The sequence below is a fragment of the Plectropomus leopardus genome, chromosome 6 (genome assembly GCF_026936395.1).
Source record: "Plectropomus leopardus strain MGB_pleo_1.0 chromosome 6, ASM2693639v1, whole genome shotgun sequence".
Taxonomy (NCBI): Eukaryota; Metazoa; Chordata; class Actinopteri; order Perciformes; family Serranidae; genus Plectropomus; species Plectropomus leopardus.
Window position 1 is genome coordinate 23,912,069 of NC_142181.1, and position 22,458 is coordinate 23,934,526.

The 22,458-nt window shown below is 39.7% G+C and overlaps 1 protein-coding gene across 3 annotated transcripts in view; it reads left to right on the plus strand.

The window, feature by feature from the left end:
* Window positions 1–21,742, plus strand: part of igsf9ba (immunoglobulin superfamily, member 9Ba) — an 86,501-nt gene extending 64,759 nt beyond the window's left edge. Inside the window, exons 12-21 of one of the 3 annotated variants that reach the window (XM_088079043.1) lie at window positions 59–182; window positions 2,226–2,401; window positions 6,230–6,456; window positions 6,812–6,896; window positions 7,018–7,179; window positions 8,245–8,290; window positions 9,151–9,237; window positions 9,961–11,583; window positions 15,796–15,926; window positions 16,000–21,742. In XM_088079043.1, the coding sequence (XP_087935169.1) occupies window positions 59–182; window positions 2,226–2,401; window positions 6,230–6,456; window positions 6,812–6,896; window positions 7,018–7,179; window positions 8,245–8,290; window positions 9,151–9,237; window positions 9,961–11,583; window positions 15,796–15,926; window positions 16,000–16,202 (2,864 nt within the window). In that variant the 3' untranslated portion in view covers window positions 16,203–21,742. Of the gene's footprint in view, window positions 1–58; window positions 183–2,225; window positions 2,402–6,229; window positions 6,457–6,811; window positions 6,897–7,017; window positions 7,180–8,244; window positions 8,291–9,150; window positions 9,238–9,960; window positions 11,584–13,680; window positions 13,724–15,795; window positions 15,933–15,999 lie in introns of those variants that run through there. The other 2 variants (XM_088079045.1, XM_088079044.1) reach the window with 2 other exon arrangements.
* The last annotated feature ends 716 nt before the right edge of the window (window positions 21,743–22,458 follow it).

Genomic DNA, 22,458 nt, shown 5'->3' on the forward strand with positions numbered 1-22,458 from the left:
AATTAAAGTGTCAGTTGTGCTTTTTGATGTATTTCTTCTCTCTGTCTCGGCCTCTCAGGTACCAGCCCACACGCTCCTGGCAATATCCATGTATTGCCCTCGACAACCTCTGCTAATGTGTCCTGGGAACCAGGATATGATGGCGGCTTCGAACAGACGTTCTCTGTGTGGTATGGTCCAGTGTGAGTGCTTTTATTTAACTTCAGATCAATAGCAGCAGTCTGCAGACGTGGAAACACTACCTGGAGGTTAAGGGCCGAGTTTGACATACACTTTTGTTCCTGCTCTCTTTACTTATGGTGATGATAAAATATGTCATAAACTCAATCCGAAGCAGAATTGTTTTGTCAGTATTTTCTCAGGGCATTTGGTAGATGTGCATGTGCATAATTCATGGTGGAGTGTCACACATCTCACTCAGCGTCATACATGTAGTACAAGTACATGCACTTGATAGTACTCAGAACAGAAAGGGTTTTTCAGTGGTGGATACAATTTTACTAGCCACTCGTACCTTACCTAAGTATTTCCATTTTCTGCTACTTTATACTTCTACTCCGCTGAAATTCAGGGGAATTTGTTATGCTTTTTATTCCATCCCATTTAGTTTATCACTCTACTCGTTCATTTTTTTATGTTTAGATTAAAAGTACAGAATTTAAGAGGCAAATAAATTATATTATTATTAGAAATTCATAAAATATATATCAGTAAATACAGTTATTAAAATAAGCCCCATCTTTACCAGCTGCAACAAGTGATTTTTGCTATTTCCTGAATGTTTCTAATCCAATAATATAATATACATTGTTCTGAAATGGGTCATTCTGTATTTTTAGACTGTTTACCTTGGGTACTTAAAGTATATTTTGTTGGTAATAATGTTGTACCTTTACTTGAGTAAAATGTCACATGACTTACTCAGATTATTGCTACACTGTGGTATTGCTATTTAAACTTATCAACACAATATGAGTACTTCTTCCATCCTTATTTTTTTATACATTTGAGTAAATCATCTGTCTAGATACCACCAGATATACGTTTGGTGACCTCAAAAACAAGACAAACAACAGATGCCTCTGAGTGTTGTTACGTTAAGTAATATTTACATGGAGTTGAGACAATAAATTTGTGAGTAATTGTAATTACCTTGGTAAGAGATAATGATATGCTAAATACATTTAAATACAAGTATTGCAAATGTTAACACAAAAACAAATAACAGTGATAACTGACATAAGGTCGTAGCTCTAATGAGGTGAAATGCGCAAAAGATTTAGGTTGGTTTAGATAATTTTTTTAAACAGAGTTTACAATATGCAAATAAAATGCAAATGTTGAAGGGATTTTATTTCCCAAGTGGATAATTCAAGTAGTCTTAAAGGTTAGAGGTTTTTCCCAGTCATCAATGTTTAAAGTGGAAAATCAAACATCATTAAACACTCTGACTTTAGGAATAATAGCTCTACAGTTACTTCTGGCAAACCAACAACACCAGAATACTCCCTTTACAAGGTAAAGCTGAATGGTGTCATTGAAACAGATTATACATTTCAAACAGTACACATTTCAAATTCTTGTTAAATAGACATTTTTTGAGCACATTTGGACATTTTAATGTAGTTAAAGACATTATCTTTGTTGGGCTGTCCGTGCTCTCACACACAAAACTTTAAAGGATTATGATAACGGGAAAAAAAGGGCACTGATTTACTGAGGACACACATTACGGCTGACTATACTGATGAAGAGTTTTAGTTCTTCTTTGTCAATCAAACTCGATTTGTGTAGCCCCTTTCACACAGGTTGGTGCAATTTAAAGTGCTTTTACAGACGGCTCACAAGCTGGAAATTAGAGGGTAGGAATGTAAATGGTAAAATGACTCAAGATTAATGCACATAAGAAATAAAAATAATAAAAATGGGATAATAACACCAATAAAAATAGATTAGAAACCAATAACATATATAGGTAACTGGATAAGAGGGCATGAATCCTATAAAAGCATCAATACAAATGAAGAAATGATTAAATGAAGTGTTTTAAGTGAAGTAAAATCATTCTATCTGAATTAGACAGAAAATATTTTTGGTGCTTGACCCTTAAAATATGTGAACATTTTCAGCACCCACCTACTGAATAACACTGTCTTGAGACTACAGTATTAAGGGTATAAAATCATGTGCAATTTTTCTGTTTCCTGTCTCATTTGTGTTCTCAGGTCAAAGAGAACAGACTTCGGTCCTCACGACTGGCATTCAATGCCAGTTTCTGGTGCTCAGACATGGTTGGTGGTGCCAGGGCTGGAGCCTGGGACAGAGTACCAGTTCAGTGTGTTGGCGCAAAACAAACTGGGCACCGGCCCATTCAGCGAAGTTGTGACAGTCAACACTGCAGGTGGGCTCTTAATCAAAGGTTTCTCCATCCGTATTTGCTGCTTTTTTGACTTCAGAACAGACCCACTGAGTTGCACTGGGACACTATTTATATTTTCAGACACCTTTCATTCCATACTGCCCTCTAGTGATGTTCAAATTATTGCATAAGGAGAAAACATATATCATTTAATCTACACTTTAGTATGGTACCAGTAGAATTATCATAAAAAAATCTTTAATGAATACCAATGAAAAATATAATAATAAAGCTTAGAGCTCCTTGTAGCAAATACACAAACAGTAAAATCCTCTCTGGGAACTTTAACATCATTTTTAGAAGGATTAGTGCATGAACAGCACAGTTTACACATACATGAGATTTTCTTTTTTAATTTTATTTTTTGTTATGCTACCATTATTATGGAAAATGTGATAACCAATTTCTTAAAAAAAATATTTTTGATTTAAATGAAACAAAAGATGTAGATGAGATTATATTCAAACCCAAATACATGCAGGAAAGAGTAAAAAAAAAAAATGATTTAAGTGTCTTTAAAGGCCAGACTAATCCTAGGCCTTTGAATGCAGATAACATTATTTTTCATTTTGTCATCCACATAAAAAAAAATTATATTTAGAGCAAACTTTTAAAGCATCATCTTTTACATGTTTTATTCACTGCTCCACCTCCACAGTTCATACTTTATTAATTAAAAGTGATTTTATGCCTCTTTGTTAACCCCCTTTTGTTGGGATTTAAAAGAAGAACACCCAAAATATCAGCCACCAAAGCTATTAAATCATTCTAATGATGCTATGCCTAAAAAAAACATGGTTTTCTCTGCCATTTAATGATTGATCCTGAGATTTATAGGCTTTATAAGGAAAGAAGTTGAACCAGCTGATGTTTCTTAAGTAGTAGACACATTTTAATGTGCTGAGTGATACAGTAGATAATTGTCACTACAATCACTTTGAATTGTTATAGCAGGAGAGGCAGAGGTGTAACTAATGAAAGTAATGATGGCACTGTTCCATTTAGGTGTGCCAATAAGCCTTCGTGCATGATACCAAAGATTTATTAATGTTATTAGTTCCACTTGTGTTTGACAAGTCAACATGTTTACCGTGAGAAAAAAATGTAGCAGTGAGTTTTTAGGTCAGTGAATGTAGCTGTTATTAAGAAATTAATATTTTGAAGAGTAACAAAAAATTCAGATTTACATGTTTTAAATTCTTGTGTGTTGTAATCCAACTCATGCCTCGAGGGCACGCTGCCATATCCAGGCTGTGTGGGCCGCTCTTTGAACTGAAACTGAATTGTATGGTATTTAAAATCAATGGCTCAGCAAAAAAAGAAAAGAAAAGGCAAGAAGGGAGAAAGGTGCATTGCTGGGTTTCCCAGCAAACACTGGGAAAGACAATGAAGTGAAGGTGTTGAATACAGTCATGAACAGATAAAGGCACACCCAAAGTCCTCTGAGTGTGTGCACTGAGTCAGACTCTGAAAAAGAAAAAGGAAACAGCGTATGAAACAAATGCTTTGTCATCTCACTGTCGTAGGTCAGGTTCTATCACATTTTCTTAAATAAAGAAATGAATGCATTAAGTGAGCTATATACCAATCAAACCCCGTACTATGATATAACTCAGTTTTAATTATAAAAAGAAACTATTACTTTGAAACACCATGAGACTTTATGACAGTAACTTCCTCACAATACCGGCTTTGTTCTTTACAGTTTAAACCCAGATTCTGCTACTCGTTGCCAACAATGTGTTGGAAAGCTTACCTTCAGTCAACAAAGGCTAAATGAGGCTTGCAAAGTTCTGACCTAGTTCACACACTCGGAAAGCAGCCAACAGATAAACCGTGGTAGACAATAAGGTTTTTGGTTTATACTGTATGTTCCCTTTTCCATACATTGAGTGCCTTATTCTGTCATATTTAATGTTATTTGCTTTGTTTTTTGATGTGCAATGAGAGGGATAGATTTTAGGTCCACATCATGCGTCATTAAAATCACACTGTTTTGTAGTATCTCCTCCTGTGCTTTTGTCTCTGAAAACCGAGACAAATATTACTGCACTGTTAGTTGTTTTTTTTTTTTTTAAATAATTTGCTGTGCCACTGTACTACCGATGGAATGGTTTGAGTGTCACTCGTGATATTAGTTTTGCATTCAACTCTTTTTGCTTTAAGTTTATAATTTGATAATGTCAAACATGACAATTTTCGGGAGTAAAATTGTAGAACAGAAAAGTGCGCTCTTGTGTGCGTGCCTCTGAATAGTGTGTCTATTTTTAGATGTGTGTAATTAGGAAAACTCTGTCTCAAAGCTTTTCTTTTTTTAAAAAAAAGAAAACAGTCAAAGTTCACGATACATTAAGCAATTTTAGTCTTTAGCCAGCAGAACTGTAGAAGGAGACACTTCAAAGAAAGCTCTCTCTGTATGCAGTCTGAGGTTAGGTGGAGTATTTATGAGGGGATTGTGTTCCCTCAGCGCTATGTTCCCTTATATCAGTGCCTCCTCCAGGGAGGTAATGTTTTCATGTGTGCTATCGATAATGTTTGCGCAGTGTCTCTGACAGTTCTTTAAAGATTTTAACACAGGCAACCCTAAACCCAAACCAGGTATAGAGGGGCTGAGAGAACATGGATCCAAGAAAACATTGAGCTGAGGGAACACAGGGCCTTATTTGGGATGGAGAAATGTTCACAAGGGAACATAAAGCTAAGGGAACATAGGGCCAAATTTTGATGTAAAGAAAATTAATTGGTGGTGAGGGAACATAAGACTGACCTCGTTGTGGGAGTTGTACTTTTTAGGGAGCTTAACCACTCTACTCTCTCCATGTATAGGACATTTTTCAGGCAACCAATTACATGATACACAAGAGCAGCCAAATCCTTTAGTGTTACTCCGTCCTGTTTGCAAAACCTTTTTACTCTAATCATTTTTTAGCCAAGATAATGGCAGTGTTGGTCTGTCTGTCAATTGGTCTAACACTTTTGGCTCAGGCTGAAATATCTCAACAATTATTGGATGGAATGGGATAAAATTTTGCACAGACATTCAAGGCTCCCAGAGGAAAAATCCTGTTGATCCTAAATAAGTATCAGGTAACAAGAAAATGACCTGAAAATTTTCGCTTTAAAAGAAGAAAAAAAAAAAGCGGAAAATTTGTATTAATAGATTAACCATATATTTAAAATTATGATACAGAAAAAGATGTATAGATATATTTTGTTCATATTATTTAGGAACTTTTGGAGTCATTTGTTTGTTTTTTACTCATCTTTTCTTTTTCTTTTTTTTTTTGCTTAATTTTAGGGATTTTGTTTTTTTCTTTTCTATCCATGTTTTTGAAAGAAGTCAAACCAATTTGCTCAGGTTTTAAAGGGTTAAGTGATGTGTTTTGATAACTATTTGATTGATTGCGCCTTTATTTGGTAGGCTACACATTCATGTCCACCTCAGGATGAATTGTAATAACTGATCCATTAACTTTGCTGTCTTATGGTCAATTTTTTATTATTTTTTTAATAACGAAATACCTGCAAAACAAATGACATTCTTGTCATCATCGTTAGCTGTTCTTTGTGTTCAGTGTTAATTAGCAAATGTCAGAATGCTAAGACTCTGAACAAAGATCACGGTAAAGATTATGCCTGCTTAATCATCAATGTGTTAATGTTATTGGGAGCATGACTTGTCAGCAATGCTTTTTCTTTCAGAGTATTTCACTGCAAAGGATCATTCTGAGAACTTTTTTTTTTTTATCTGGGTCATGTCTGAATAAGTTTCCTCTGTTAACTTATGTGTGCAACATTTCTGGTCCACAGGCTCTCCTCTGGGTACCCCAGAACCACTGGTGCTTCTTACTCCACCACGGTGCCTCACAGCCAATCGCACGCAGCACGGTGTCCTCCTTACGTGGCTCCCTCCAGCCAACCACTCCTCACCCATTGACCGATATATCATGGAGTTCCGCCTCGGGGAGAGGTGGGAGGTTCTGGATGACCTGATCCCATCCACTGAGACTGAGCTCATAGCCAGAGACCTCGTTCAGGTCAGTTACATACAGCACATGTCGATACAGAAACATGGCTGTGTGAGGTGTGGCACAGGGGCTGAGTTACTAAAAATAACTATAAAAATTACAAAAAGTGATGTAGTTTGTGGCGCATAAATTGCTAAGAAAGAAAATGCAAACAAGACACATCATGAACTCCCATCATGACACAACTTTTCATATATGATACATTTTGATATTATTTTAGATATTATATAATCTTGTCCTACATAGACCAATTTTCAAAACACAGCCACAAATCTTTTTGAACATGATTTAGTAAGGTATAAACAAAAATCTGTGCACAAGAAGGTGGTAAGAAGAGTGTGTTTGGTGTGTGTCTCTCTCACAGGAATCCTGGTATGAGTTTCGAGTGATGGCTGTCATGGATGACCTGATCAGTGAGAGCAGCAACGTAGTGGGAGTGTCTAGCACAGGTCAGTTTCATTACAAGGAAGAATCACAAATTATACACACACAGACGCTTGATCTTTGTGAGGAATAGATTTGTGAGTGTTTGTAATCCTTTCCCTTTCACCCATACATCTGCCCCATTAGATCCCTTCCCCCCTGCGGAGTTGCCTGATGAGGGGCTGGCACGGCCGGTGGTGGCGGGTGTTGTGGCAACAATCTGTTTTCTGGCAGCGGCAGTACTGTTCAGCACTCTAGCAGCTTGCTTTGTCAATAAGCAGCACCGTCGCAAACTCAAGCGTAAACCAGGTCGGTCTCCCACTCTGCTTCATCTGCTTATAATAAATGTGATATATGTCTGAACATGGATGGATTACTGCATGGGCCACATGAGCCAGAGCCCGTGTTTAAAGTGAATATTTCTTGTTAGAAAGTCAATGAAATGACTGTGAGTAGACACAAATTGAATGTCAAAGAGATGAAAAATGACAGAAACGACTGCAACAAAATGCAAAACAGCTATGGAGACACAAAAACTACAATAGATGCAAAATGACCAGAAAGAAACAGGAAACAACTACAGAGATGCGTAACAGCTACTTAAAATGTAGAGACATAAAATGACTCTAGAGACACACAACAACTACATGACCATAAAAAGTCTCAAAACTACCCCAAAGAGAAACAAAACAGCCACAGTCACACACTTTGAGTACAGAGAGACACAAAATAACTACATATAGATAGAAAATGACCACAGAGACAAGAAACAACTACAAAGAGACACAAAACAACTACAGAGGCAAAAATTGACCACAGAGAGACACATAACTACATGTAGAAGCAAAATGACCAAAAAAAACAAGAAACAACTATAAAGAGATGCAAAATGACCATAAACAGACTCAAAACTACCACAAAGAGACAGAAAACAACTACAAAGAGATGCAAAACAACTACAAAGACATATACTGAGTACAGTTTGACACTAAAAAAATTACAAATCAATTTAAATTGACCACGAAGAGATAAGAAACAACTACAGTGGGATGCAAAATTACCATAAAAGACCCAAAACTCACAAACAGACACAAAATGGCTACAAAGATAAACATTGACTACAAAGAGATTGCAAAACAACTATATATAATAACCACAAAGGAACTCAAAAAGATGAAAAACACAGACGTAAACACCCTTGTGAAAAAATGCTGCAGCCATGTAGTTTGTCAGTCCTTTGACTTCCTTTATGATGCTGAAGGGCTTTTTGCAGGTCCCAGAGGCCTGTTGTCTCAATATCTGTCCATGTGTTTGACATCTACTCATGGTGTTCAACAGAGGAAATGCTAAATTTAAATGTTTTTGTCCTCTCAGATCCTCCCTTGTCGGTGACACACTTCAGGAAAAGCATTGAGTCACCGTAAGTAAAGCTGAACGCCGGAGCTGCAGTCTGCCAGAAGTGGCTGCTACTGTGCATCTTCTAATGCACCTTTTAAAGAATCTCCCCTCCTGTGCATGCTGTGAGAAGGCTCATATCTTAACAATAACAACTACAAATAGCGAAGTCTACTTTGAAGAAGCTGGCAGCTGAAAATGCGGCACTTTTTGGGAACCTGGTCAGTGAAGCTTCTTCTGCACAACATGCTTTTTCCTGTGCTTTTAGACAGGTAATACGCACAAACCAGACAAGCATAATAGAATAAACCTAAGCCCACATGGATTATAAAAAAGACTTTAATAATATGTTTGGACTATTTGGAGGGTGTGGAGGAACGTGCACAGTAGCAGCCCCTAGCGGATTATGAGCAGATTAAAGAAAGTTCAAAGCAGCCGAGTCAGCATTTTAAGCACATTACCCAGAGTGTCCAAGCTGCAGTATGTGTATTGATTTTTGATCCATCTGTATTCTTTAACCTCAAACGCTGTCTGCTTTCTGCATGATTCTAAGTGTTCAATAATGCTATTTTTTTCGTTTAGCTGCACATTTAATGTACAGAATCCGCTACATGTGTGTACCGTATTTGTCTGTCTGTCTGTAAATCTTGTGTGTACATGTATGATTACATTTCAAAAGATGCTCATTTGTGACAATAATCTGTGTAAATCCCATTCCAGAATTAATGTTTGTTTGCCTGAGACTTTAGGTAAACCAAGTCAGATACCTTTTGTTTATTTTGTAATGAAGTGGTCCAGGCAGGTCAGGGAGTTCACACGTAGTCCTTCCTGCAAGTGGCATAGTCAAAGATGAACCAGGCCCATGTCGTTTGTCTCCCATCGCAGGCCTCCTCTCACCCCCTTGCCAGGGGTAGAGCCCTGCTGGGACGAGCCTGCCAGGAGCAGTTTCTTGCCCCCGCCCGCCAGCCCCCTGTGAGTGCCTGCCTGCACCAAAATACAGAGTGTGCTGCACTGCACTGGCTTGGCTGCATGGTTAATGCATTGCATAGAAATGATCAACTATTTGTTGTAGAGAAGCCTACCGCTGGCCTATTTGCATGCACAGACTTCCACACACCATGCAGGGATTAAACTGCATTAGCTCAGCTGCATGTACAGTTCAGTACTGTGTATATGCACTCTTTATAATGTGTGTCTACCTGATGCATTCACTGACCCAGTAAGTGTTGACGATACTGCTCCTGGTGTGGGCAAATGAGGCCTGGTTAGATGTCATCTGCTTTCCTCACATCACCATTTGGTGCAGCATATGGAAATCGGTCTCATGTCTGCTCAAGAAGACATAGATTCAATAGATGTGTGATACGGTTGTCATGGTTGCGTCGTTGTCCTCCTCTCATCCTGTCATTCTGGCTTGGTTCATTAGCTGCTGTCCTATCAGGATGCTGGCGCCCCCATAAACTGGTCATTATCATAATGCAGTTCATTATGGCTGCCTTGATAGAGTGCTTTGGCTTTGTATTGTGTCATCTGTTTAGCTCAAGAATGAAACTGCAATCATGTTGATTAATTTACAGCATCAGATGTTTTTCTTTTTTTTGTTTTACAACCCAAAACTTTACGCACCTTCCCCTTTGGAGTTTTAATTGTATATGTTGAACTAAGCCAGTGCCTCATGTCTGCATTTTTTATCAGGTTATCATCGGGGAAGATAAGTCCAGAGAGCTCTCCTCCATCTCGGCCCCGCTCTCTATCTTCGGAGGGTTCCCAAGGTCCAGGCCTGTACGTCAGGAAGCTACCCAGCCCTCAGAGAGAACGAGAGAAAGAGCTCTCCTTCTACAAGAAAACCAAGCGTGCCATAGCCAGCAAGAAATACAGTGTGTCCAAGCATGAGGCGGAGGTCACCACGCCTATTGAGCTGATAAGCCGCGGCCCTGATGGCCGCTTCGTCATGGAGAGCCCACCGCCCCGCCGCATCCACGGCTTCCCCTTCGCAGAGGAGTCTGACATGTACCCCGAGTTCCGGCAGTCTGATGAGGAGAATGATTTTGACCCCGGGCCTCTGCCGCCCATCATGCCCACGCTGCGGCCCCAGCTCTCCCCAACGTCCTCCAGCCTGGAGTCAACGCAGCCCCCCACCTACAGTCCCCGCCTTCACAGGGCCATGGAAGGTATGAGCTTTGCAGAGGGCAGTGCACTTCACGCCTCAGGGCAGGCCCCGGCCTCCCGCTACAGGGGCTTTCCCCAGGGCCCATTCTATGGGTATCTAGGCAGCCGCGTCGAATCAGGGATTCCACCACCATTCTACATGCCTGACATCAGCCCGCGTAGCTCCGCTCTGTCCTCACCCCCAGGCACCGCCGAGGGGCCCTTCGGTTACCCATCCATCCCCGAGGAGAGTGGAGAGATGGAGCACCATCAGTACACTGCCTCTGGCCATTCTCTGTCTCACACTCACAGCCCTCCTCCTCGCTCTCCTGAAAGCTGGCAGCCTCATGAGTTACCCTTCCTGGGTCTAGAGGGTCCACGATTCATATACCCACCTCACCATCCCTTACATCACCCCCAGGACCTCCCTGACCCACCCCCATACCCTCCTCACTCTCTCCCCCCGAGTCGCCTGCACCTCCCTCCCCTAAAGGATCCAACAAGCCCTGGACTCCTGCAGCTGGAGGTCCCTGTGGCTCCCCCAGGCAGAGACAGGCCCCTGGGGCCTCCGGTTAGGCGTTTAGCTATGCAACAGGCCCAGAGTCTTGGCCAGCTCAGACACACGGCCCACGGTGTGGGTGTACCAGTGTTGCCTTACCCTGACCCGGCAGCCCGCGCAGGGAGCCCAAGCACAGCCCCCAGTAGTAGCCCTCAGTCCTGGCTCAGCCCGAGGGCGGGGCGCCGGGCAGACCCCAGCCTACCCCCGCTAGTTCTCCAGCCCTCCCGCCTCTCACCGCTCTCCCAAAGCCCCCTTAGCACCCAGCCGGGTTCCCCGGATATTCTTGTGCGGCCCCCTCCGCGCCCCAGCATCCTCCGCACCTCTCGGTCTCTGGAGATGCCTGAGATCACCCTGCAGCCCTCGGCCACTGTCAGTTTCTCCCGGAGGTCCTCCCTGACCGCCTCTCCCACTCAGAGCCAGGGCGCCAGGCAACCCAGCCCCAGTTACCACGCCCACATGTCCTATGCCTCCACTGCAGCCAGTTACCCCTCCCAGTCCCCCTCTCCCCCTCTGGAGGGCAGGGATGTTTTCGGGCAGAGGCCATCCCAGAGAAGGACAGAGGAGGAGATGCTGCCCTCAGAGCCCTCTCAGCTCCAGATATCAGCCTCAGGGTAGGTGATCCATTCCAGTAGAGAATAGTCACATATTTATTTAAAGGGGAGACTTGTCTCCTCGTCTGCTCTCTATTCCAAATTTCCTCGGTATTTATCCAGTTTTACTTTGATGTTTTCATTTAGGCATAATTAAGATGCATATTGTACTTTAATATGCAGAAGGCATGTAATTGCATTTAGCACACATTGTATCAGTTCATAAAAGTGACAGTTATCTAAACTTGATGGCATGTGATAGCTCAATTTAATTTTAAGATAATTTATTATTGTCTTTATCATTTGATAGCTTCTATTTAAGCTCATAAAATATTCATTACAATGCAAATTAAAGTCAAAATAATGGCTACAGACTACAGCTTAAACATTAAGCTACAGGCTACAGAAACCTCAATTTGACTGTTTTCAAACCTGTGACTTTTTTTTCTGTCCCCCATTTTGAACATTGAAACTTTATATTTCACAGCTGGATATAAAATTAATTTCAGATCAATTATTAAAAGAATCATGAAGGCAAAAACTTAATGTGTGATTCTCTAGCAAAAGCTATTTTTATGCTCAACTTTAACAATTTGTTTAACATTTACAATACTTACATACAAAGAAAAAGGCACCACTTTCTGATAATTCACTCTTTATAAAGCACTTATAAGCTGCAACTAATGGCTAATAAGGGTCCTAATTAATAATGGCTAATAAATTGGGTTTTTTTTATCTTCTTTATAGAACCGTGATAATCATTTATAGAAACAACTTTTGGGTTGCCAGGTTATGGAAAATCTCTATAGCTGTTAAGTCATTAAGAGGCATCAATAAATGGTAACAAAACCTTAAGCACCAAAGGTTTTTAACTTTATTGTAAGCAAAGAGAAAAAGTGTAATGGCTAACTCTACAGTATTTGTAACCATTAATAAGCCATTTAAGGGGATAGTTGGGATATTTTGAAGTAGGGTTGTATGGGATACTTATCCACAGTCAGTGTATTACATACAGTGGATGTCCGTCAGCACAATCCAATTTAGAGAAGCAGCAGGAGTGACAACACAAAAGCCAAGCAATTTAGTGCTGTGGATGGGGGGCGACAGCAAAACATATTCTAGCTACCTAAAAAATGACCTAAACAATGACCCACCTAAAAAACTGTTTTAGTATATGCTTTCTTGAGAGTATTTTCACCGCTTTACCTTTCCGTAATGACTTCAGTTCCCCATCTATGCTCTTCTCATATGGTCAAAGCAGTGGGAGACCAGCAGCTCCTGTGTTGAGCGATGTAAAATCACTGTTTTGTTGTTGTTTTTTAAATGGAGTCTGGCCCTGAAGAGAGCACGATAACTGCTTCAGTTCCCTATCAGAAATGGCTAAAATATATTTTGTTGCTGACCGCTCCACTCTGTGTTGGACTCCTGTCTGCTTCTCCAAACTTAGGGCATGCTGACTGACATGTATTGTAAATAACACACTCTTTAGGGATAAGTGCCTCATAAAACCCCGCTTCAAAAGATCTGACCTAAAAAGAGAAACTTACAATATAAAGAGTCTGCAGGTTGAAATGATAACTTGTTAATAAATACATTTTCAGCCCTTTTCCATTAGAGCTGAAAAGAAAAATAGGTTTTCTCCTGGAGGAAGACAAATACCCCGTGACCTGGCAACCCTAAAGTAGATATTATGGCTTATAACAGCATTAGAAAGTGATTTTTCAAAAAGGGTGTCTTATTAGAAGATTTGCACCTACTGTATGAAGATAAAAACTCTTGAGCTTAAGCCAGTTTTTCATAAAGAACTAATATAAATAAATCTCAATAGCAGGAATTTATTTCCGCAACAATCTGATAGATTAGTGCCCCGTTACACAAATTGTCATTATACCTACATAAAAACACAGCTGAGACTCACGTACTTTTACGCCCAACAGTATTTCTTCACTGCACACACTCCTGCGCCCTCTCACACCCACCTCACACCCCTAGAAGCTAAAGCCATGAAGCAGAGACTCGCTCCTGCACCATCACTGGCCTTTAAGGGAAGGTAGCTTATAGGGCTGCTGCTTTACAGAGGGTAAGGGTCTTACGTGATTTGTTTTTGATTGATCTCAGCTATCTGGGCAGCGTTGTGACCCGGTCCCCTACGCCGCAATAGGTAAGGGTCGGACCCATGTCTGAGAGGGGAGGGGTCAGCAGGGGGAGGGCTCTAATCACTCTCTCCTTTAAAGGGGAATCGCTTTGGGTTGTGCCTCTGTGCTGGATTCAAGTGAAGTACAACTAATAGTAATAATGACTGCAGGACACATTTGTCAATACACTTCCCAGGCACAGTAAGCCTGCTGTGGCGTAGGCTGCAGTAATTAGGCTTTTGAGCAAGCACGAGGAGCGGTTTTGGACTGTGGAGAAGCATTTTTGTCTTTGGATTGTCTTTTGAATACAGACATGTTTCCCTGCACCAAAAACAAAAGCCTTGAATCAATAGAGGACGCACATGAATGATAGACTGGAGTATTCCCCTTTAAAGTTTTGTTCCATGTGCAAAATGCCATGCATGCATTCTCTAAACTTCTCTCTACGACCAAACAAATAACAACAATTCTCAAACTAAATTCTTTGTCACATTTGTTGTCCAGAGTGCTTTCGTTTTTCTGTCATGTGACTGTTTTTTAATGGCCATTTCCTCCTCCTGTCATGTGACTTGTTCTTTAACGGCCATTTCCTCTTCCTGCCATCTCCTCCCGTCAGCATGGTGAAGCCTCTGTACACAGTGTTCATGTTTATGAAAGTGTGCTGTACAGTGTTCATGTTTATGGAAATGTACTATATTTAACACGCTGTGGCCTCTGCACACAGTTCATGTGATGATGGAAATGTTCTCTATCTGTCCAGGACTGTTTCTCACATTTGTCTCCCCCTCTCTGCTAATGCCTCTCAATCTCTCTCTCCACAGTGACAAATGATGGACAAGCATCTCTAAAGCTTTGTATTCCTATGCCTTTTGAAACGATACATGTTTGGCACAACAACCTGACTTAATGAAACATTAAGTCAGGTTTTGAAGCTGTTTGCATTCAGTTCTTTGAAAGGCAAAGAGCCACAATGAGCCTCATGAACCTCAACTTAAACATTAAAGAGTTTGTGAGGTTAATTTAAACTAATTTAACTGCATCTTTTATATGAGAGATGGACAACAAAACCAGAGTTTTCGGTATGAGGTAAAACAGCATACAGTGACAATGTGAAGCTACTTCAACTTGATGTGATTATTGAACATTGATTATTTTTCATTAAACTTTAGCATGTATCACTCATGAAATGAAAATAGTTCTTCAGGATTCAAAAAGAGCTCTTAATTTTCTCTATAAAAGCACACCTGCACACACACCTCATATTAACACACTCAGCAGACTGTCATGCATCTGCTGTAAATGAAAAACAGTGCTTATTGGCAGATGTGTTTAAGAGAGTCTACCATAAGAGTGCATCGTTATGGGAACAATCATTTTACAGTTCCAGAAATTATTTTCATTTTATGAGTTTTATACAGCAAAGAGAACAATAATGCCCGCATTTCTGAAGTAGTCACTATTTAAAGACCTAAACCTGAGTGAGCACAGTGATTGCAATCATTATCCAAACCTGCAATGTTTTTGTTTCCATTTTCAGCACTGTTACCAATGCTGTTCACACCTAACGCAAAGCAAATTTCTGCCTCATGGTACTTCTGCTAATATGGCTTGGTCTTTTTTGAGAATTTCTGCAATGCTTAAAAGGCTGTGCTAACTGATTAGAGAAGGCAGCTAATGGCTGACTTGGTTCGTAGTAAAGTATGAGTGAGTAAGGTCAGGAAAACAAGGTAAAGGCTATAAATCCTGGACTGGGTCTTTAATGTAGTGATTGCTTGAGAAGAAACTTAATAGCCAATAAATTCACCAAATCCACCTTATGTCAACTTTTCTTTCTTTCTCTCACTTTCTCTTTTCTTTCCCTCTTTCTTTCGTTCTTTGAGTCTAACTTTTATTCATCCATCACCGCAGATAGAAAGTGGAAATTCATCATCTTAGTGAAAGGGCTCTCAGTAGAAGTACAAGAGCTCATCAAATCATATGATACTGGAAATAGCAATGCAAAGTGCCATTCTGTCTTTTTCACATCTGAGACGGGACCGAACACGACTGTTGGATTAATGCAGGACAACGTGTGCTGTGCTGTGTCTCTTCTCCTCAGGGAACCTCTAGGTGCGTCTAGTGATCCTGCCGGGTCTGAGAGCTTACCAGCACTGCTACACCACTGTATTACTAAAGCCAAGGGAGTGGCTGCCAACAACAATAACAACACAACCTCTGGAAGTAGAACAGGTTTGTCTGTCGATTAAGTATTCATCTTAAAAACATGTAGGTGGTGTGTGACTTCTGCGCTCCTCCCTTTCAGGTGTGTGTCCCTCTCAGACCCAGCAGCAATCCCAGACACCCCAAGAGGGAGAGGATCTCCACAGAAAGAGGAAAAGGCAAAACAAGAAGAACCCCTATCGCTATTTGACCTCCCTCCTGCACCGCAGGCAGTCTGAGGAGGACCAGACAGGCATACTGGCCAGTGCAGACTCCGAGGGCCCAAATTATGGGACTCTACGCTGACCTGTGCGCCCACCAAGCCATTGGACTCGACTAAACTGACCTCCCCTGATAAAAAAAAAAACCCACCTCAGCCCTCCCTGCTCTGGCCTGGTCTCTAGCTAATACATTTCTTATAATCTCTAAAATCTCTTCATCGGCGTTTTGGGGAGCAGGAAACATCCAGCTTGAATGGAAGTTGGGAATCTCATTTGAAGACAAGAACAATGGCTTTTCTGAGTTGTCATCACGACTTGTCTCTGAGGAATTTCACTTGAAAATGCTCTGAAAATATATAATGTATATAAATAGTAAAAACAAGGGAATTAAGCTCCCTCCTACAGTAATAAAAATGTGTTGGTGGAGTATGTCACAACACGTTAAAGATTTTTCACTCACTGGTCATTGAGGGGTCCATCTCTTTAGGTTTTTCAGTGATACAGTGTACTGTGAAGCCTGGTGCGTCCTCGGACAGGGACATGAGTCTACCTTTCCTACAATACAAATAGTGTCAGTATTTAAACACAGGGTTCTTACCACAAAATATACCTCAGAGTAAACGCAGAGTTGCTGTAATTCTTGTGGTATACTGTACGTACTTGACCTTTTTACATATGAAACGTATGGATAAAAAGGTTTATATCACACTCATTCAGACAGATAATATGGCCTAACTTTATCTAATTTAGAAGCTTTCTACTCTCAGTAACTGCAGGCATCTTGTATTTCTTTTCATGTATGATCCAATGCCAACCATTAGAGGACTGTCTTAATTTCAGTGCTTGATGGCTCATCATTATGGCACCGCGTTAAGATCATAGCCTTCATGAGAACTCTCAAAATAATTTGGGACTTACACGCTCAACAGAGGTTGGACTCGTAGGGTTAGAAGAACAGGGTGATGATTTGTGAAGTGTACTGTAATATGTATTTCATTATTAAGGAATCATTTGTGAAACATGGCACATCTCGAGGTGCCTTTTTTTGCCTTTTCTCTCTTGTTTTTTCTAACATAAACTGCCTTTTCCTTCGCCTTCTCATATTTGTCTCTTCTGGGGGCGGGAGTGAGGGACTCAAATATTCTGTGTTTTTACTTTCTCTGCCAAGGACACATGAGAGAAAATGCTACAGAGAATGCATAACTCTTGTTTTGCTGTTGTTTTTTTTTTTTTTTTTACATTTCTATTTTAAATGGGTACCTGCTTCAACTGTGTATATCCAAGTAATAGGACAGAATACCCATACACATAAAAAAAAAAGAAAAAAATGCTTAGATTTAAAAAAAAAAAAAAGGCAAATAAATCCAATAACTTCAGTTGAAGAGTACAGCTGTGCATGAGTTTTCATGCAGAAAGACGAAACCAGTTGAGATAGGATGTTAATGTTTAACAGCAGCTGTTAGAGGAGAATGTGATCGCTTCATAAAGCCGTTAACAAGCAATGGGAAATACTCAAACAATGGCCAACCTGACTGTTTAACAACTGTATATTACTTGCTAGCTACTCTGTATGTTTCTTTTTTGTTTGTTTTTTTTTGTCAACACTAACCGATAATGAATGTATGTTTTGCTGTACAGGAAATGAATGTCCCGATGTCACAGTACATTGAATGACCCATTACGTTGTTTATAGTGCAGCTGCGATTGGTGAGATGACCAGCTGGCACATGAAGTCCAAACTCTTTAACTTCTCTGTGTGTTATTCCTGTATGAGGTAATAACTAACCAACGGGCCTCACGCAGGTTCTGAGCCAAGCTCCCTTTCTTCTGACGGCTACCAAAACAACTGAGGTCCTTTTAACGCTAGTTCAATAGAGTGCTGCAGGAATGAGTCCTAAAACCTCGACATTTTAGCGCTCCCAGCTCCCTCACCTCAAAGTCAACAGGTTTTTGAATGCAGAGCTGGACCGAGGAGATTCAGCACGTTAGGCAAAGTCCCACACACAAACTTGTTTTATTTTACATTTATTGATATCTGTTTTCTATTGGATTAATTACAACAAAATACAGCTGATTAGAAATCAGCACAAATAAATTATCAGTTGTAATAAATATCAAACAATAAAAGAATACATTTTTTCAAATGTCAAACTTTTGGGGTGTTTAGTGGGGGATTTGGAGCACAAACTTCCTGTTCGGTTTTATCTTATGTGTGTGGCTGTGCCTTTTTTTTTTTATCATTCTGTGTCCCCTCTCTAATTGGGACATTTTGGGGGTGTGAATTTAACGTAGTATATTCTACTAGCACTCCTAATAAATCAGTCCAGCTCTAAAAATATAAAAACAATACCTGGCAGCTGATGTTTTGATCATGGCAGGTTGGCACAAATACATGAAGGAGTGGGAAACACGGAGGAAGGTCTGCCACTGTTTGATTGGGTTTTTGGTTAGATGCCTGAAATGAGGTCTGTGGTTAACACGTGTTTAAAAAACCAAAACAAAAAACTTAATGCTTTGTTATTTGACGTAAAATTCATCAGTAAATGCCCCCTTTGTGAATTTTAAAGCTTTTAAGCCTCTTAAAAAAACAGTTGCTTACAGGTGGCTTAATGACACTACAGAGCATCATCACGCTGAAAAAGACTTTACAGCCCTGTTGTGGTGGCGATGTTGACGTGATGCGATCGTGGTGTAGTTCATTAAAAGCCTAATTTTAGCTCTCCGTTGATTGCATCTACATTTCAAAAAAATGTGAAGGTTATCTTTCTAAACAAAGCATGCAAGCATTATGAACTTTTGTCCGCAACAGAGCTTTTTTTCTGCAATAATTCAAAATCCAATGACAAAAATCCCATTGGCTTTTTGTGGAGGGAACCACGGCGATGCTAACTTCCCACAAAAACAACGTCATCCCTGCAGCACTTTCCCAAACTCATATAAGATATATTTCCATCTGCAGCAAACAAATCAGAGGTTTTCCGGCAAATATCCACACGAATGAATCGACTCAATGTCTGCTTAATGAAATCTCTTTTAACAAGTGAGAGAGTGATGATTGCCTGAAAGTGAGCGTCAAAGTGCATATTCTACTATAACAAATTGGTTTTAATGTAAGATACAATTTAAAAAAAAAAAATCTATATTTGTTATGTACTGTACATGGTATGTATTGTATTTGTAAAGATAAATCAAACCATGTTTTACAGGAAGACGTTCTTGTACGAGGATGTATGAAAAGACGTAAAAGGAAAAGAAATTAGATTATATATAAAAGTATTTGCTTACAGTACGGCTTTAAGTGGATAATGTTTCTAAAACATTTTAAGGTGCCTCATTTGTCATACTTTAGCAGATGTTATTTTATCTGAGAAGAAAAGAAACCTTAATGTTAGTACCGTACGATGTATTATTGCCATAGCCCGCTGGCTGCACAAGTTAAAGTAGTATTTTCTCTGATGTATAGTACGTGAATGCCCATTGGAAAAAGCTTTAGAAGCAGAAGTGTGTTGCCCTCAATAATAATAATAATATCCCTGGAACAAAGTAATACTGTACTTTGCCCGTTCATGAGCTCACATGTAGATTCACTCTTTTTCGCCTTCAGGTGTCCAAAGCAAATAAACTGAAGGAAACTTTTTTCTAAGAGTCACAGACATGCTATAGTCATGTACAATACGTGCTGTGGAGGAAATTGTGTTTACATTATAAAGAAAAAGTGTGTTAGGGCATAGTTGCTTTGAACATTACGACTTGGTGCTATGTTTAACTTTGTGGTGCTGTAGAATAGAGATCTAAAGATTTTTTGTTTTGTTTTCATTTTTGTTTCTGTTTTCACAAGCAACTCTTTCGGCCCTGTGTGTTTGAGCAACTAAACTAGCTCCGGTAGACACTATAGGTCCTTATCATAACATGGTGTGATGACAGTGATAGACAATACTGGAAAAATAGTAGTATAACCTCGAATAATAGAGACTTGTGACAGATGAACTCAAGATGACCTGTTTTCTATAGTGTGTTTGCAATGTCTGTCTGTGCTTCCAAGGTACCCTCTCTAAAGTATATTTGTGATGATATTGAGACTATTAACCCAGCCTAAAAGGAGAAACATAACCTGATTTAGATTAGTACACAACCGCAGGAACATGTGGGAGGGAAATCCAAGAGCATCGTCAGGTTCACGAGGGGATCTTTTCTACACACTTCCTGTTAGGTCTGCCATCTTTGGTTAACAGCACTGTTTTTCAAGCACACTACTGCAGGGGCGTAACCGTCTCACGTCATCTCATTTGACGGTAGAACTAGTACTGTACAGTATAGCCATGACACCACATTTGTATTTATATCTCCTGGTAGAAAGGAAAGCTCATACAAACTCTCCGTGGGTTTATTAAAGCGAATGGATGTCGTCTTCCGGGCTCTTTTTTGCATATTCAACAGAAACATGTACAGCGTTTAAGAGGGCTGCTTTGGACGTACTGTTAGCTCATTTTGGTTTTTGGTTTTTTTTTTTGTTTTTTTTTTAAATTTCTTTTATTTCTGCTTACAGCTTTTAGTGCATCATTAGGTGCTGGTAGGATGATACTTAGAACCGATTTGGTTTTTTATTGTATTAATCTTGCATGTAGAGACAATACAAAAAAAGACAAAAAAACGCCTATTTAGCAATCATTCATGGACATCCGAGCTGGTTGTTATTGGACGGAAAATAGAAATATGTAGTATTTTCTATATTCTCTGTTTTTTCATGTGTACCAGCACTGAGAAACTAGAATGTATTATTATCGTAGGCTACAATAAGCACTACATCGTTGACTGTTTTAGCTAATGCTCATACTCAAGCAAACCAAGTAGTGCTTAAAAAGGAAGAAAATTTACTACATTTCATTTCATTTCCATCCACTGAACTCTGTGCTGTGCATCACATGTTTACATGTATTATATGTTGATTATTGTTTTGGTTTTTTGTACATAATATGTCTCCATTCTTTAAGTCAACAATGTCCATATGTAAATATTTCAAAGCAAAAACATCTTTTTTTTTTTACTTTTTAAAATGATAACCTGATGTTTCCCTTTTTTTTTTCTTTTTAAGACTTGTCTTTCTGTTCTGTCATTACATCAGGTATACGCTTCACTTAACTTTTTTGTGAGCAATTAACTCATACTGTATGGTGCTGTACCAAAGCCTTATGTATAATATTTGTATTACTTTTCTCTCATTTGCCACTGCTGTCCAGTGAATTCTGTATCGTCTGAGATCATGTCTTACTCACTCTTCATGTTCAACTGCCATGGATCTCGTTTCTTTATCGAGTAAACGGAAACCTGAATGAACTATGATGTAAAAATAAAAACACTCTGGCCTGTTACCAGCCGGCCCTGGATATATGGTGACAGTCGCCATCAAAAGCCTTTAAGGGAAAAAACGCACAGGCTCACTCCTGGTGGCTCATCATGACGTAGACATGGGCCTAGCACATGATCTATGCTCTGTATATGGCATGTCTATGAGAATATGAAAGCAGTGTTGTACTCATGTCACCATATCATTTCAAATGCTTAGTCCCATACAAAATTTTCCTCTCAAATTTTTGTATTTTGATATAATAAAAAAATCAAAAGAGGCTTTATTTTGCTTGTGTTTTTGTTTTCTCGCAGCTGTGAGAAAGAAGGTGTAGTTCATATGCTGGACACAGGGTGTAGGTGTTGGGCAGAGTGTGGGGAAGATAAGTGGGGATAGGAACAGCCTAATCAGGTCAAGTGTTTTTTTGTTGTTGGTTTTTTAATACTAGGACACACTTGCAGCAGCCCATAAGTAAAAGTGTGAGGTTTCAAATTCAGTTCTTCCTCAATTATCCTCAGTCGCATATCTGACACGTGCAACATAATTTATAACAAAATGTCTTCATGTCAGATCAAAAGCTGTGTTTAAATGTGTGAATGCTGTTGAATGATTAATATATATTGACCCCAGCTCTGCTGTCTCCACCCAAATGTTCAGGAATGAATTGTGTAGCCAGAACAAGGAATACAAATAACTTGAAAGAGGATGAGGTCTGTCAGAATGACCTTTGTGCTTTTGTTCAAATTCCCCCTGGCAGGCTGGGAAACAAACAAATGAGCAGCCATCAGCATACACCTGAGGAGCGGTTAATCCACCGGTCAAACACACAAACCTTTAAAGGCTGAGTTTCATAAAGGCTGCATTATCCGCAGATTCTTTTTAAAAATCAAGTTGAATTGGTTTGTATTTTTCCACAAGCCATTATATTACATGTTTCAAGGTAAAAACAAAAACTCATTCCTACAAGCTTCTTTATCTCAGGCTGAAACTCACAATT